Below are 12,018 nucleotides of genomic sequence, written 5' to 3'. Positions count from 1 at the left end.
AAAAAAGCACTAGCAATTCTAAAGCATGCAAATGTGAGTAGATAAATAGGCACCACTTCAGTGGGAAGATAACAGTGCTCCATAATGTCATGCTGGCCACATGACTCATGGATATGTGTTTGCACAATGCTGGCTCAATGGCCTTGAAACGGAGATGAGCATCACCTCCTATAAACTAGTGGAGTAAAATCCGCAGGGACTCCTTTACCCTTATTACATCTAGTTTTGGACTAGCAGTTGGTATTTTTGGATTGTGCATCTCTGAGAAACTAAGCATGAGCATCTAATAATGCAAGCTGGGATGAGGTGAGAAAAGGTATATTTGATTTAAGCTGTTTGCCATCAGGAGTAGTGTGCATGTTTCAAAGCATCTTTTCCCCTTTAAATCGGAAGCATTCCATTGCCTACTCAACATCTAATGTCTGATATTTCAAAAATTGAATTGTGACAAAACGCATCTCTGTGTGTGTGTGCGCATACATGAATACATATGTGCACATTTACAGTAATGTAAATGTTATATTATTCATGAAATTAAAATGTTTTCAAGCTCCAAGCTCCAAAGGTCAGATAATTCACTTATATACAACAAAATACATTAATCCAGAAATTTTGTTATTACTTGTTTTGTGCAAAAATGAAAATCTTAAAAGTTCTTTGGAAAATGAAGAGTTAAAACATTTGTACATCCTCTTCTAGCCTACATATTCACAAATATTGTACACGGCAGATCAAAAATTGGATCGTGGTTGAGTTTGTGTACAGGCAATCCTTGACTTACAACCATTAGTTTAGTGGACATTTGAACTTACAATGGCACTGAAAAAAGTGACATGACTGTTTTTCACATGAGCATTGCGGCATCTCCAGGGTCATGTGATCACCTTTTGGGACCTTCTGACAAGCAAAGTCTGGGAATTGAAGTCCACGAGTCATAAAAGAGCCAAGATTGCCTACCCCTGACCTAAGGAGAAGGTCCTGCAAATGTTATGTCACGGTTGACCATGGCTGTAAGACATGATTGTTCTCAGATCAAGGCAGAGGCAAGGAAAAGAAGCTTGCAACATGAGGTTGGTCTCCATTTCAAGGCTCGGTTTGCAAAGCTGCTGTTTGCTGATCAAACCGCATCTTACCTCTCTGGACACACAAACCAATTGCAACAGTAATATACTACGGCTTAACAAGCTCGGCTGCCTTTTATTAGAAGGAACTACTGTAGCGAAATGATCTCGGACAGAAGTCCAGACTTTAAGTCTCTCCTGCTCTTTTTTAAGTTTTAAAAAGTACTCAGTCGTTGCATTGTATTAGTATTTATGTTTTCTTGCACTCTGAGAAAAGGGACATTAAGTGGATTGATGAGTGAGATAGCACGGGAAAAAAAGAACTTGGTCCAACTTCTCAGAGGGCAAGTGAACATTTTAATTTGAACCGTGGGGGGAGAATAGCACACAGAAGGAAGCTAAAAACAGAACCAGAAGAAGCTCTTTAGAGATGATCCAGAATTACTTTACTCCTATTCCTCACCGTGTTATTCATATTTCACGTACATTTTTCTTAAATGACAATCTTGAAGATTCAACTCGATAGAATGGGCAATAGATAAAGATGACACGAAAAGGTACGATGGCCAATTTGCAGCATAGCTCCTTTGTGGAACATATATTTTTTTCTTGGAGAGCAGTCTAAGCAATAACTAAACCTCTTTCAAATGAAGAAAGTGGGATCTCCTGGACAGATTACTTCCTCTTATGACTATATTACCTAGTGCATATGTGTGTGTAGCTCACTCACACTATCACAAGGCACTTGTCAAGTGCAGGGGAAATCAGGAGATTCAAATAGCATAAAGATGTATTGCAAGCTTAAGATATCTACAATAATCTGAACTACTAACAGTCAAGGGAAATTAGCAAGAGTTAAGAATAAAGAATTCAAGGTGGGCTGGACTTAGATCTTTTGCGGGTGTGCAGGCACTGATGATGCATTTTGACCCCTCCTTCAGGCTCAGCCCGGTCATCTCCTACAGTACTATCACTGATAGCGAACTACAGATTGTTTGTGTTAACACCTTTAAATAGTCTTTTGGTCAGCATTAATTTTTCTGTGTCCTTAAGAACTAGATGTATCATCTAATCAAAGTCTCCAAGCCATACCTATCTTTGAAATGTGACTTTGTGCGCATTTCAAACATCGTGTCATATTAGCAGAGGACAAGTTGGCCTGTGAAGATTGTCACAATCAGATATACATCCTTGAATATTCAGAATAACAGAGTTGGAAGGGACCTGGGGGTCTTCTAGTCCAACCCCCGTCTCAGAATGGGGGGACCCTATACCTCTGCAACATGAGAGAACTTAAGCCTTCCTGCAACTGAAGCAAAAAGCTTCAAAATCCAACTTGCTAAAGTAGATCACAAAACTATCCTGGCAGGAAGAGGCAAAGGGAAGCATAAAATATGCAGGGAGGCAAATCCCTTTCATTTCAAAGACACCCAAGGATAACCGCATAATCCTTTTCCAGAATGTGGCACCTTTTAGCGCACAAAAAGCTGTGCCTCGCTTATTAATTTGTGAAGACATTTTCTTTTCCTGGATATATTGCAAGAGGAACTTTCCACAGAGAAACACAACATCCCCAACCCCCCACCCTGCCGAGATGTAAAAGAATTTGACAACGCGGTAATTGCTCTATTTATCCAAGATGAGCCAGTTCAGCCCGTTGGAACAGAGTCAGTGAAGGGGGCCTCATCATGTTACAAAGCATGCCCAGGGAGAGATTGGGGAGGGGGGGGTCTCCCTAGAGTGATTCAGTGTGGGAATCCAGGGAGGCTGGGTGGAGGGGCCAGGTTGTCATGGAAAAGTCAGAAAAAAAGTTAAGCCAAATAGGAGCAGCAGCTGGACAGCCCGCAGCTCAAAAAACAAGCCAGTTGTGAAATTTGAGGTTCTTTTGCTCAGAGTGTAACGGATGCCACCTGTTGAGGCCTCCTAAGGGAGGGGGAGGGAGGAAAATAGAGGGGAGCAGTTTGTTCCAAGGGGGGACACACTGCCTCAGGTCACATGCCCTGTTTGACACTGCACTGATTCTCACAGCTCATTTGGATGATTTATGGGGCTGCCCTGCTTCCCTACTGACCTTGCTGTCACCATAGCAACAGTCCTCCCCCCCAATCTGGGCATCTCTCCCCACCACTATCGATAATAGCCAGACATGCTACGCATTTTCCCAAGGGAAAAGTTCTGGTGGTCCATTCTGGTAGGGAAAATCACATTAAATGCCAACTCCTCCAAGGGAAAGCTGTTTTCCAGTGATCCACGCCATTTTACAACTGCAAACTTACTCCAGAGTATTTGGTAAGAGATGCACAGGGGAAAAAAACCACCACAATTCTACAACAGAGCATTTGTCTCAGGGATTGTTGATATATAGCAGAGAGAAAAAGTCAAGTCCTATCAAAGCGTGCAGGAAGCATCATCACCAGAGGCAGGAAGTGAGTTTTACCAATATTAATAAATTGGTAAATTGGCAGGCATGCAGGTGCACTGAGTTTACCACTCACTTTCTGTGAAGCTTTTATAATGGATGTCCAAACTTCTGCAGCCTGATCTCTGTATTCCACAGAGTACATACAGCCTGCCCGTCTGTTTTTAATAAAGGTGCTACACAAAAAGATTGGGGCAGCTGCAGAGTTTCTCTATTTGAACCAACACACCATTCTCAGAATTATTTTGGTGGGTCAACAAAAATCTCACTTATTGTATTGCCATCTTGATCAGTGGTGGGCAACTATGACAGCTTGTATGATCTGTTTACAACCTATACACAAGGGTCACCCTAGAATAATGAACAACTGGCTTGTAAATTATTTTAATTGTGTTTGCGCAATCTATAGACAGCTTCATTACCCAGACGGGACACGTCCCTTTAAAATTTTCATATATAAACCAGGTTTCCTTTTTTAGGATGTTTTCTTGAGTTCTCCGTCCTCTTCCTCTAAAAAAAACCAAAACACTGAAAAGGTCTGGGTGAAGCTCAATCAACACTGCAAGAGGATGAATGCATGCTAAACCACCCCAAAATAAAGAGCCTGTGTTTTTCAGAGATTGGTAGCCTTAATCCAATTATCTTAAACTAAAGCAATGCAACCTGTTGTTTAAGGTAACAGAAAATGGCAACATAATTGCAAAACACAAAGAAAATGGTTAATAAATGGCACAGGAGGAAAAAAATGAGCAACGATGATTATGAAAAGGTTGCAGATCTTGGTTTATGTTAAGGAAAACATAACCTGTGCATGACAAAGCAAAGCGGGAGACCATCAAAATAAAAATAGCATCCTCCCATTTAATAGAATTTCTAGAACAGACCATTCAAATTATTGTCTAATGATGCAAATAAATAAAGTACATTTGGAGTTCAGATTATGGAGCCAAGAACAGAAAATAGCAATCCCATTTGTTCCTTTCCACTATTTAATATAAAAATGCTGTTTCCCTATAAGATTGAAGGAATAGAATCCTATAAATAGCTGATAATTAAGTTCATTACCACGCATGGTAATCTGAACAAAGATAGACACCACACCAGAACAGCCTCTTGCTTAATTTTAGTTGGCACGTACATTTAGTTATCAGTGGCAGGCAGAAACAAGAACAAAGTCACTGATCAGTGCTGGTAATGACCCAAATTGAGCTTTTTAATTTATTTAGTCTTCCTTAATTTGATGCCCCTCAAGTTGCTTTGGGGCTGTCGTTCCCAGAATGACAATCCGTGCGTGTCTTAGAAGTAACCAAACACACTTGGAAGACACTACGATAGGGAAAAACAGAACTGTCAGGTAATACACCTTTTCTGTAGCTACACTTGCTCTCATACTGAGGTTCAGCTGACCCCAATTCTGCAAGCACACATTATTGGCAAATGGTGAATTTGGGATCCATTTTATATTGAGTTGGGAACAATTTTTTTAAAAATGTGCATATTTTGACCAGAGGCGCCTACATTTTTGGATAGAACTGCAAATGCATCAGTGACTGTTAATGTAGTAAGACTTTTCAGACAAAAATCTTAATATCTTCTGAAGCTTTTTTTCTAACGTGTTTCCTACACAGATATTTCTTTGCATAACAAAATTTATTTTCTAGCAAGTTTATCTTGTTGGCATTTATTTTCCAACAAAACCCCCAACACCATAAAGTCATCAGGATTAGACATATTATAAAGTGCCCTGCATTTTTAATTTCTCCATTAAGTTTCTCAATTAACAAAGGGCAAACCAGAAAATCAAAACTAAAAGGGACTGATTATTAAAATTTAAACTTATTCTGTTCAGACTATGAGAAATGAGGCTCAGTCATAAGGAGGTTGATTTATACCAGACAGCAGCAGTAAAATGCAATGGAATTGCTTCCCCCCCCCCAAACTCTTCCAGAAATGCTTAGTTTTCCCACCAATACCCAGACTGCCTCCCCTTCTGAGTAGGCTTGTGTCAGATTCAGCACATATTCAGAAGCCAAGTCACGTGTAGACAAAATTCCAGGAACACCCAGAGGAAGTTGCATTAATACGATGATGTCATTTCATAAATCAAGTTAAGAGTGTAAAAATTCAGTGAGATTTGGGTCTAAATGAGCTCATACAGGCAGCCCTTGACTATTGACTGTAACTGACCCTGCAATTTCAGTTGTTAAAATTATGATGCCCATAAAATTGGTTGCCATAGGACAGAACCTGATTTTATGATCCTTTTTGCCAATTGTTAAGTGAATGTGGCAGTTGTAAAGCAAATTCATAGTTTGCTATCAGGTGGTTTTTGCTAGAAAGCGGAGGTAAACACCAGCTTCCACCAGTAAGCCATACCTTGCAGTCACATGATGCAGGGAGATGCAAACAGCCATAAATGCAGGCTGGTTGCCAAGTACCCAAATTGCAATCATGTGACGTGTTTGTTTATGTTGGAACACTGAAACAGGGCAATAAGTAGCTTTCAGGAGTTCCTAAGTGACAAGTTGTTGTAAGTTGAGGACTACCAGTATACTTCATCATTGGAAGGGACATAGTTTGCTACAGGTTGCCAAAGCCATGCTTGTTACAGAGGCTTTCTCTTTGCTTAATTTAAATCATCTTATTGGTATTTGTTTTCATACTCCAAAGGAGGATCTATGTGTTAAAGAGTACAGACAGCTAAATCTGCCATTAAATGCATACAATGCATACCAGTTCAAGAGAAATATGGGAGAAAGAAGATTGCATAAAATGGGAGGCAGCTAGAGTCACATTATAGGAGGAAGGGGTGTTAAGCCAAAACAAAAATAGCACAATAATACAGGTAGGAAAAAAACAGAAGCAAAGAATACAGAAGACATTTATTGAAAGCCAAAGTAAAAAGTAGTACAGATAGGCCATTGACTGCTTTCTACAATCCAAACAAGCAAAAATCTAAACACTACAGAAAAAGGTACTACGTTTTGTTATAAAATACTTTTAATTTCAATTTTTTTTGCATTACATTTTTTTAAGCCAGGCAATCAAATTTGTGGTGTGTTTGGTAGCCCTCCCCTCCCAACCCCAATACTGAACCTTTAATAGTTGGTTATCAAAATATACATTTGTTTTGCTGTAAAAACTCGAGTTCTGCCATCCCCTCATGTCTTACAACAGGTATAAAAAATTATAAATATTTACACCTTTTTTTTCTCATTACATTTACATGCAAACAAAAAACAAAACAAAACACAGGGTCAGAAAAAAAAAGATGAAGCCCCTCTTCCCAATTAACTGCAATAAGATTGGTGTGCTTCTTGGAAAAGCACACCTGAACACACAAAGAAAAACCTTAAATGTCTTGCTGACTGATTCAAGTTATCAAAGAGGTCAGCAAAGAGGCTGTGTTCCGAGGACAAGAGAGGCTTCGGGAACACACTTAGAAAGTGAAACTTCAGACAATTCTAACCAAGGTTCTGCTAGGATCTAGTGTTATTTCTGGGTGCCACTGGTGGCTGAATGATTGTGAAGGCCTAAATCCTAAAGGATCTTTAGCACTTGTCCCTTTAACTTTAATATTGTTCTGGTGAATATCAAGTATTTGCTGTGAGCTTGCAGCTACTGGGCAATTATTTTCTACTCCCCCAAGCCTTTTCTAGTGCCCCTCATACTTGGTTCTGGGCCTTTAGAACAGAGTCAGGCAACTAGGGAGGACTCTATTCCTCCACTGCCTGCCATGGGTCTCTTGCCCATCCTCCAAGAATGGCCACTGCCAATATTGCCTGCTAGCCCAGTACTGTAGAGTAAGTAAGGCAAATAGAGGTTTTTACTCTCTGTTCCCAACAACTCACTAGAAACTATGGCTTAATTGGGTCAAGTTGGCCAAGAACACACTCAATTACAGGGCAAGAGACCTTTTACATAGACATCATTTTCTCCAATAGCACTGCATAAAGACATCTCAGTGGCAAACTACTTGCTCTGGGCCAGCCTCTGGCTATCTCTTATCTGTGACTGCAGAGGTTTGGAATGGAGCTGCCCTATGGAAGTGGCTAGATACCTTTCCAAGTCCTGCCATGCTACCCTTTACCCCAAAGTTAACACCCTCTGATTGTGTGAGTCAATATTTGTAATGAGAAACTCTAATAGGGGAATTGTTTAGCAGATGCTGTTATTTTAACTTTCTGAAATGGTACTGTTTGGTCAAAAAGAGGACAGTTGTTAAATAGCTCAAATTTGTATTGTATGCTGGCAATCCAAGCAGAACCTCACGCAAAATATCACACATTCCTCCAGCATAGATTGGTTCCCCATAACATCGGGGAGGATTTTCTTTTTTAAAAAAGTTAAGACTTTCCCAAAATCAATAACAAAAGCACATCAACAGCTCATGTGAAACAGCAGGGAACACAGTGACTTGAGAGACATCACATACATTGAAAAAAAAAACACTTTGGTCCACAATTTTTGAATAAGTAACCCTGATATTAAGTATAAGATTCTGGTTATCTTTAAAAATCTTACATGAGTTGGAACGCAATGTAAGGCAACACTGGGATACAAAGAAGGTAGATCAGCATGGAAAAGTTGGAGGCCACGAAGGATGGCATTTTAGGTGCTACTCAGAAAAAGATGTTAAGTTTATATTCTTTAAATAAAAGCATAGTTATTAAACTAAGATGACCCATTAAATGTGGATCTCCTTTTTCAAAACAAGTGACGGTCACTACTTTAAATATTGTTCAAAGTATAACATTAATTTTCAGCCATGAAATCACCTTGATAAACTAAATTCCTGCACTAGTTTTCCATCTTACAAACAAAAATACAAGAGTACAGGATACAAGGGTAATAGAAAAGCAAGTCAGATATATTCATACCATCTTATCTATAAAAGAAAATATACTATTGCCTTTTCATATATGAATTCATTAGAATATTTGGTCAACTGGAAAGTATTGCTAGGCAAAAACAGATTGTATGTAAAAAAATATATAAAAGGGATTAAAACAAGAAGTTGAAGCTACTACTACAAGAGGGCTTGTTGTAAGGGATGAATCTAAGAGTGGAGTTTAATGGCATCTTAACTCTTTTAAGTAAGAGCCCAAAATATATTAATCTCAAACTCAAGTTCATGGAGTTTGATACTCTGAACAGGTTTGTTCTGGGGTTTCAGATTCTGAAGTCGGGGACTACTTGTATCAAGCAGAACCCGATGAAACTTATTGCAGACGAGGAAATGTTGACGAGCAGGATAAGGAAACTTCCCTCTTCCTCCACTCCATCAATCTGAGCTTTAATAAGACTGATAATGAAGGATTTTTTATTATTATCAGCCTTCAAGGTGAGAAACATTGTGGGCATGGAAATCAGCACATCTGCAAATTAAGACTTTTTAGGCAGAAATGTCTAGATTGCTTAACTGAGAAAGGTATCTGTCATGTCTCCTCCTCTGTGGAAGACAGTAACCTTCAATTTTTCCCAGTATCTACTGCTCCTTCTACCTCAGGTAAAGAAAATGTCTAAGGCACCAGAGGATAATCAATGAAAGGTTGAGGGGAAAGGCAATGTTTCTGCTCCCTGCGCCCATTCCCCCTTCCCAAGGCAACCGTGTTTGGGGAATTATATATATATATATATAAAAAAGATGTTAAAGCTAACTGCACAGTTTGGGGGTCTCTTCCAGAACTCAAGGATAAAGGCATCATTGTGACGTTGATAAGCTGTTTGGGGAAGGGGAGGGACTGTTTTGTTTAAGTGTGGGAGAAAAGGTAAAAGACTCCCAGAGAGGCTTCCAACAAAGAATGTAAACGTTTTAAGCTTGTGATTTTTTTTTTCCTGGTCAAAGATTGTTATCTCATTCTCTGCAAGAAAGATTATAGCAATGTGAATTAAGATTTACTCGTTTTTTTTTTAAAAAAAACAGTAAACTGTTTTCTTCCTTAAAAAAATAAAATCTGTTTTAAGGTCACTTCAGTTGCATTCTCTCTCTCTTATAAAGTGGCTTCTTTTTGTTTCTGGAATGATGGAAGTCGTCCCACCCCTTGCTGGTGGTCCAGCCATTGAAAAAAAAATATATGCAAGGCTGAGCCTATTAAGAAGAGTGGTGATTTGTTTTTCAGTCAGGTCCGTCTTGCTGCATGCTTTTCCAAAGCACTTAAATTGTGGATTTTGAAAAGGACACACGCAAGTGGTGGTTCTCACCAAGGTCGTGGTTGTGGAGGTCGATGAGTGACTGAATGGCTTCTTCCACGGATCCCATCTGAATGAGAGCCATCTTGCGGTCTCTCCTGCCAAAAACAACTTTTGTCAGACAGAAAGATGAACAAGCAAATGTGTCCTAGACAAAATTAAGTTCATTTCAAATACTAGAATCTAGCATCAGCCAACTATCATTGACAGAATCCCTTATATTCCGATGTTAGGTGATTTCATGGAGAATTTCTTATGAAAAAAATAAGCTAACACTTATTTTCAAAGACTTTAGAGAAATGCTAAAAGCCAGATACAAAATCCAACAGCTATCCAACAGTCCCATTATTGGGACTGGAATTTGTCGTAACTCGTTGTGGTCATAAGTCGAGTCAGATCTGATTTTATGACAATTTTTACAGCTGTCATTTAAGGAAATCACTGCAGTCATTAAGCAAGTACTGCTTCCTCAATGGGCTTTTTTTTTTTTTTACTGAAAATTTGCCAAATTGTAGCAAATTGCAATTACATGACTGCAGGATGCTGCAACTGGTTATAAATGTGAGCCAGCTGCCAAGTGCCCAAATTGCAATCACATGACCATAGGGGAGGTACAATGGCTGTAAGTGTGAGTACAGGTCACAAGTCATTTTTTCCAAAGCTATTTTATCTTTGAACCAATGTTAAACAAACAGTCGTAAATTGAGGACTACCTGTATTATTTTATACAGAACCAGTCTTTCTTGAATTTTTTGACCTAATTATCCTCTTTCCCAGCCTTAAATATTATTATCCTGACCCCAAAAAATAAAAAGGGGAGGCAGGACACTTGTTTGGCAAACATTTTGGCGGCAGCAATCCCAAACTGTATCCTCAACTCACAAATGAGCAATTACTCAAAGGATATAGCCAAAGCTTAGTTTAAGAAACCCTGCTCCATATATTGCCTACAGAAAGCTACACGTTCCCACGTAGCAAACAGAAACCTTCAGAGGAACAAGGATTCCTCAAGAATGAAGCAGAAAAGCATTCAAGAAACAACTGATTGCCCTCCTCCCCTTTCCAGGAAAATTAAGACCACTTACTGGAAGAATTTGAAGCCTTTCACCATCCCACCATTGCTTGAGAAGAGCAGCTTGAGGTCATCTTCTATTATTGAAGGCCTGGAGGAGAAGGAACAATTGGGCACAAACTGAACAATGGCGATTGGGATTTTACATCCCCCCCCCAAAAAACATGGAATCCTTGCTTCATTTCTACAAATATCAAGTATCATTCCAACATCATTTATTTCTCATCACAATTCTATGACTTACAGAATCTCAGTCATTAACAGAAAAAGACATTTAATTCTAATTAATATAGGCCAATGATATCGACAAACTACATACAAGCAAGGCAATTTACAAGTTACCATGACAAAGGAGTAAACAACAGTATCTTCCACTTTCTGATCACATGCCATCTGCTCCAAGGCAATTCCAGAGTGTGATCACCTGGATGGTTTGAGCCCCTTTCAAGTGGGACAAGCAAACAGGCATCATGGAGGCCATGAATTTCTAAGCCATCCTGAATTTAAAGTCACATTGCATTTGAGGTGCACAACAAGCTCACATATTGTATAAGGATACCCAAAACAAAAAAAAGCAGAGCTACTTGTATGTTCCTTGCATTTGCTCAAAATTAAATTTAAGAGCCTGTTTTAATTAAGGAATCTCATTTCCCTTAAATAATCTGTGTGAAGACTACACATCAGAACTGGACAAAGCTAGAATATACAAAGACAGATTGGCTGTCAAGGCTGACTCCTAACATAACTCACAATTTGACAAAAGAAATAAAGGGGGAGGGGAATGCTTGGAATATATTGGGAGCTGGGAAGGAGGTGAGGAATTTCTGTGAGCCATTTGCAACCTGAGAAGATCCTGATACTTCAAAGCTGTGCGCTGGGAACTGTCCCAAAGTAAAAAGAACGTGTCCAATTGGTGGACAACGGGTGGCCCAAATGGGGAAAAGGGGAAGTTAACTATGTTGTTTTTCATGTGAAAACCTCAGAGCTAGCTTTGCTTCTTTTGTGCCCGTATGGCTCTATCAGTAAAGTTACACTCTTGATAAAATAATGTCCCAGGAGTTTCTTTTGACACTGCCCTTTTCTTCTCTCCGTGTCTCTGAAGCTGACATTTTTCTCCCAAACAGCAAACTATCAAAGAAAGATTAGATCATTCATGCTAGGGAATTGAACTATTACTTATACGTTGCATTTGAAGTTGTTGCTCTTGCCCCCAAAACAGGATCTGAGCTGAGCTGCTCAGCCACCGTCTGGGCACAAAATCTCATCCGAGACTC

The 12,018-nt window shown here is 39.3% G+C and overlaps 1 protein-coding gene across 2 annotated transcripts in view; it reads right to left on the bottom strand.

The window, feature by feature from the left end:
- Positions 1 to 6,343: 6,343 nt before the first annotated feature.
- Positions 6,344 to 12,018, bottom strand: part of PTBP1 (polypyrimidine tract binding protein 1) — a 42,491-nt gene continuing 36,816 nt past the window's right edge. For both annotated transcript variants that reach the window (XM_039334724.1, XM_039334725.1), the window contains 2 exons: positions 10,758 to 10,835; positions 6,344 to 9,770 (listed from right to left, as the gene is read on the bottom strand). In XM_039334724.1, the coding sequence (XP_039190658.1) occupies positions 9,638 to 9,770; positions 10,758 to 10,835 (211 nt within the window). In that variant the 3' untranslated portion in view covers positions 6,344 to 9,637. The remainder of the gene's footprint in view (positions 9,771 to 10,757; positions 10,836 to 12,018) is intronic.

This window comes from Crotalus tigris, unplaced genomic scaffold (genome assembly GCF_016545835.1).
Source record: "Crotalus tigris isolate CLP2741 ecotype Arizona unplaced genomic scaffold, ASM1654583v1 scf7180000017633.3093840, whole genome shotgun sequence".
Taxonomy (NCBI): domain Eukaryota; kingdom Metazoa; phylum Chordata; class Lepidosauria; order Squamata; family Viperidae; genus Crotalus; species Crotalus tigris.
The sequence above is the reverse complement of the archived record's forward strand: the minus strand, read 5'-3'. Positions and strand labels throughout refer to the sequence as shown.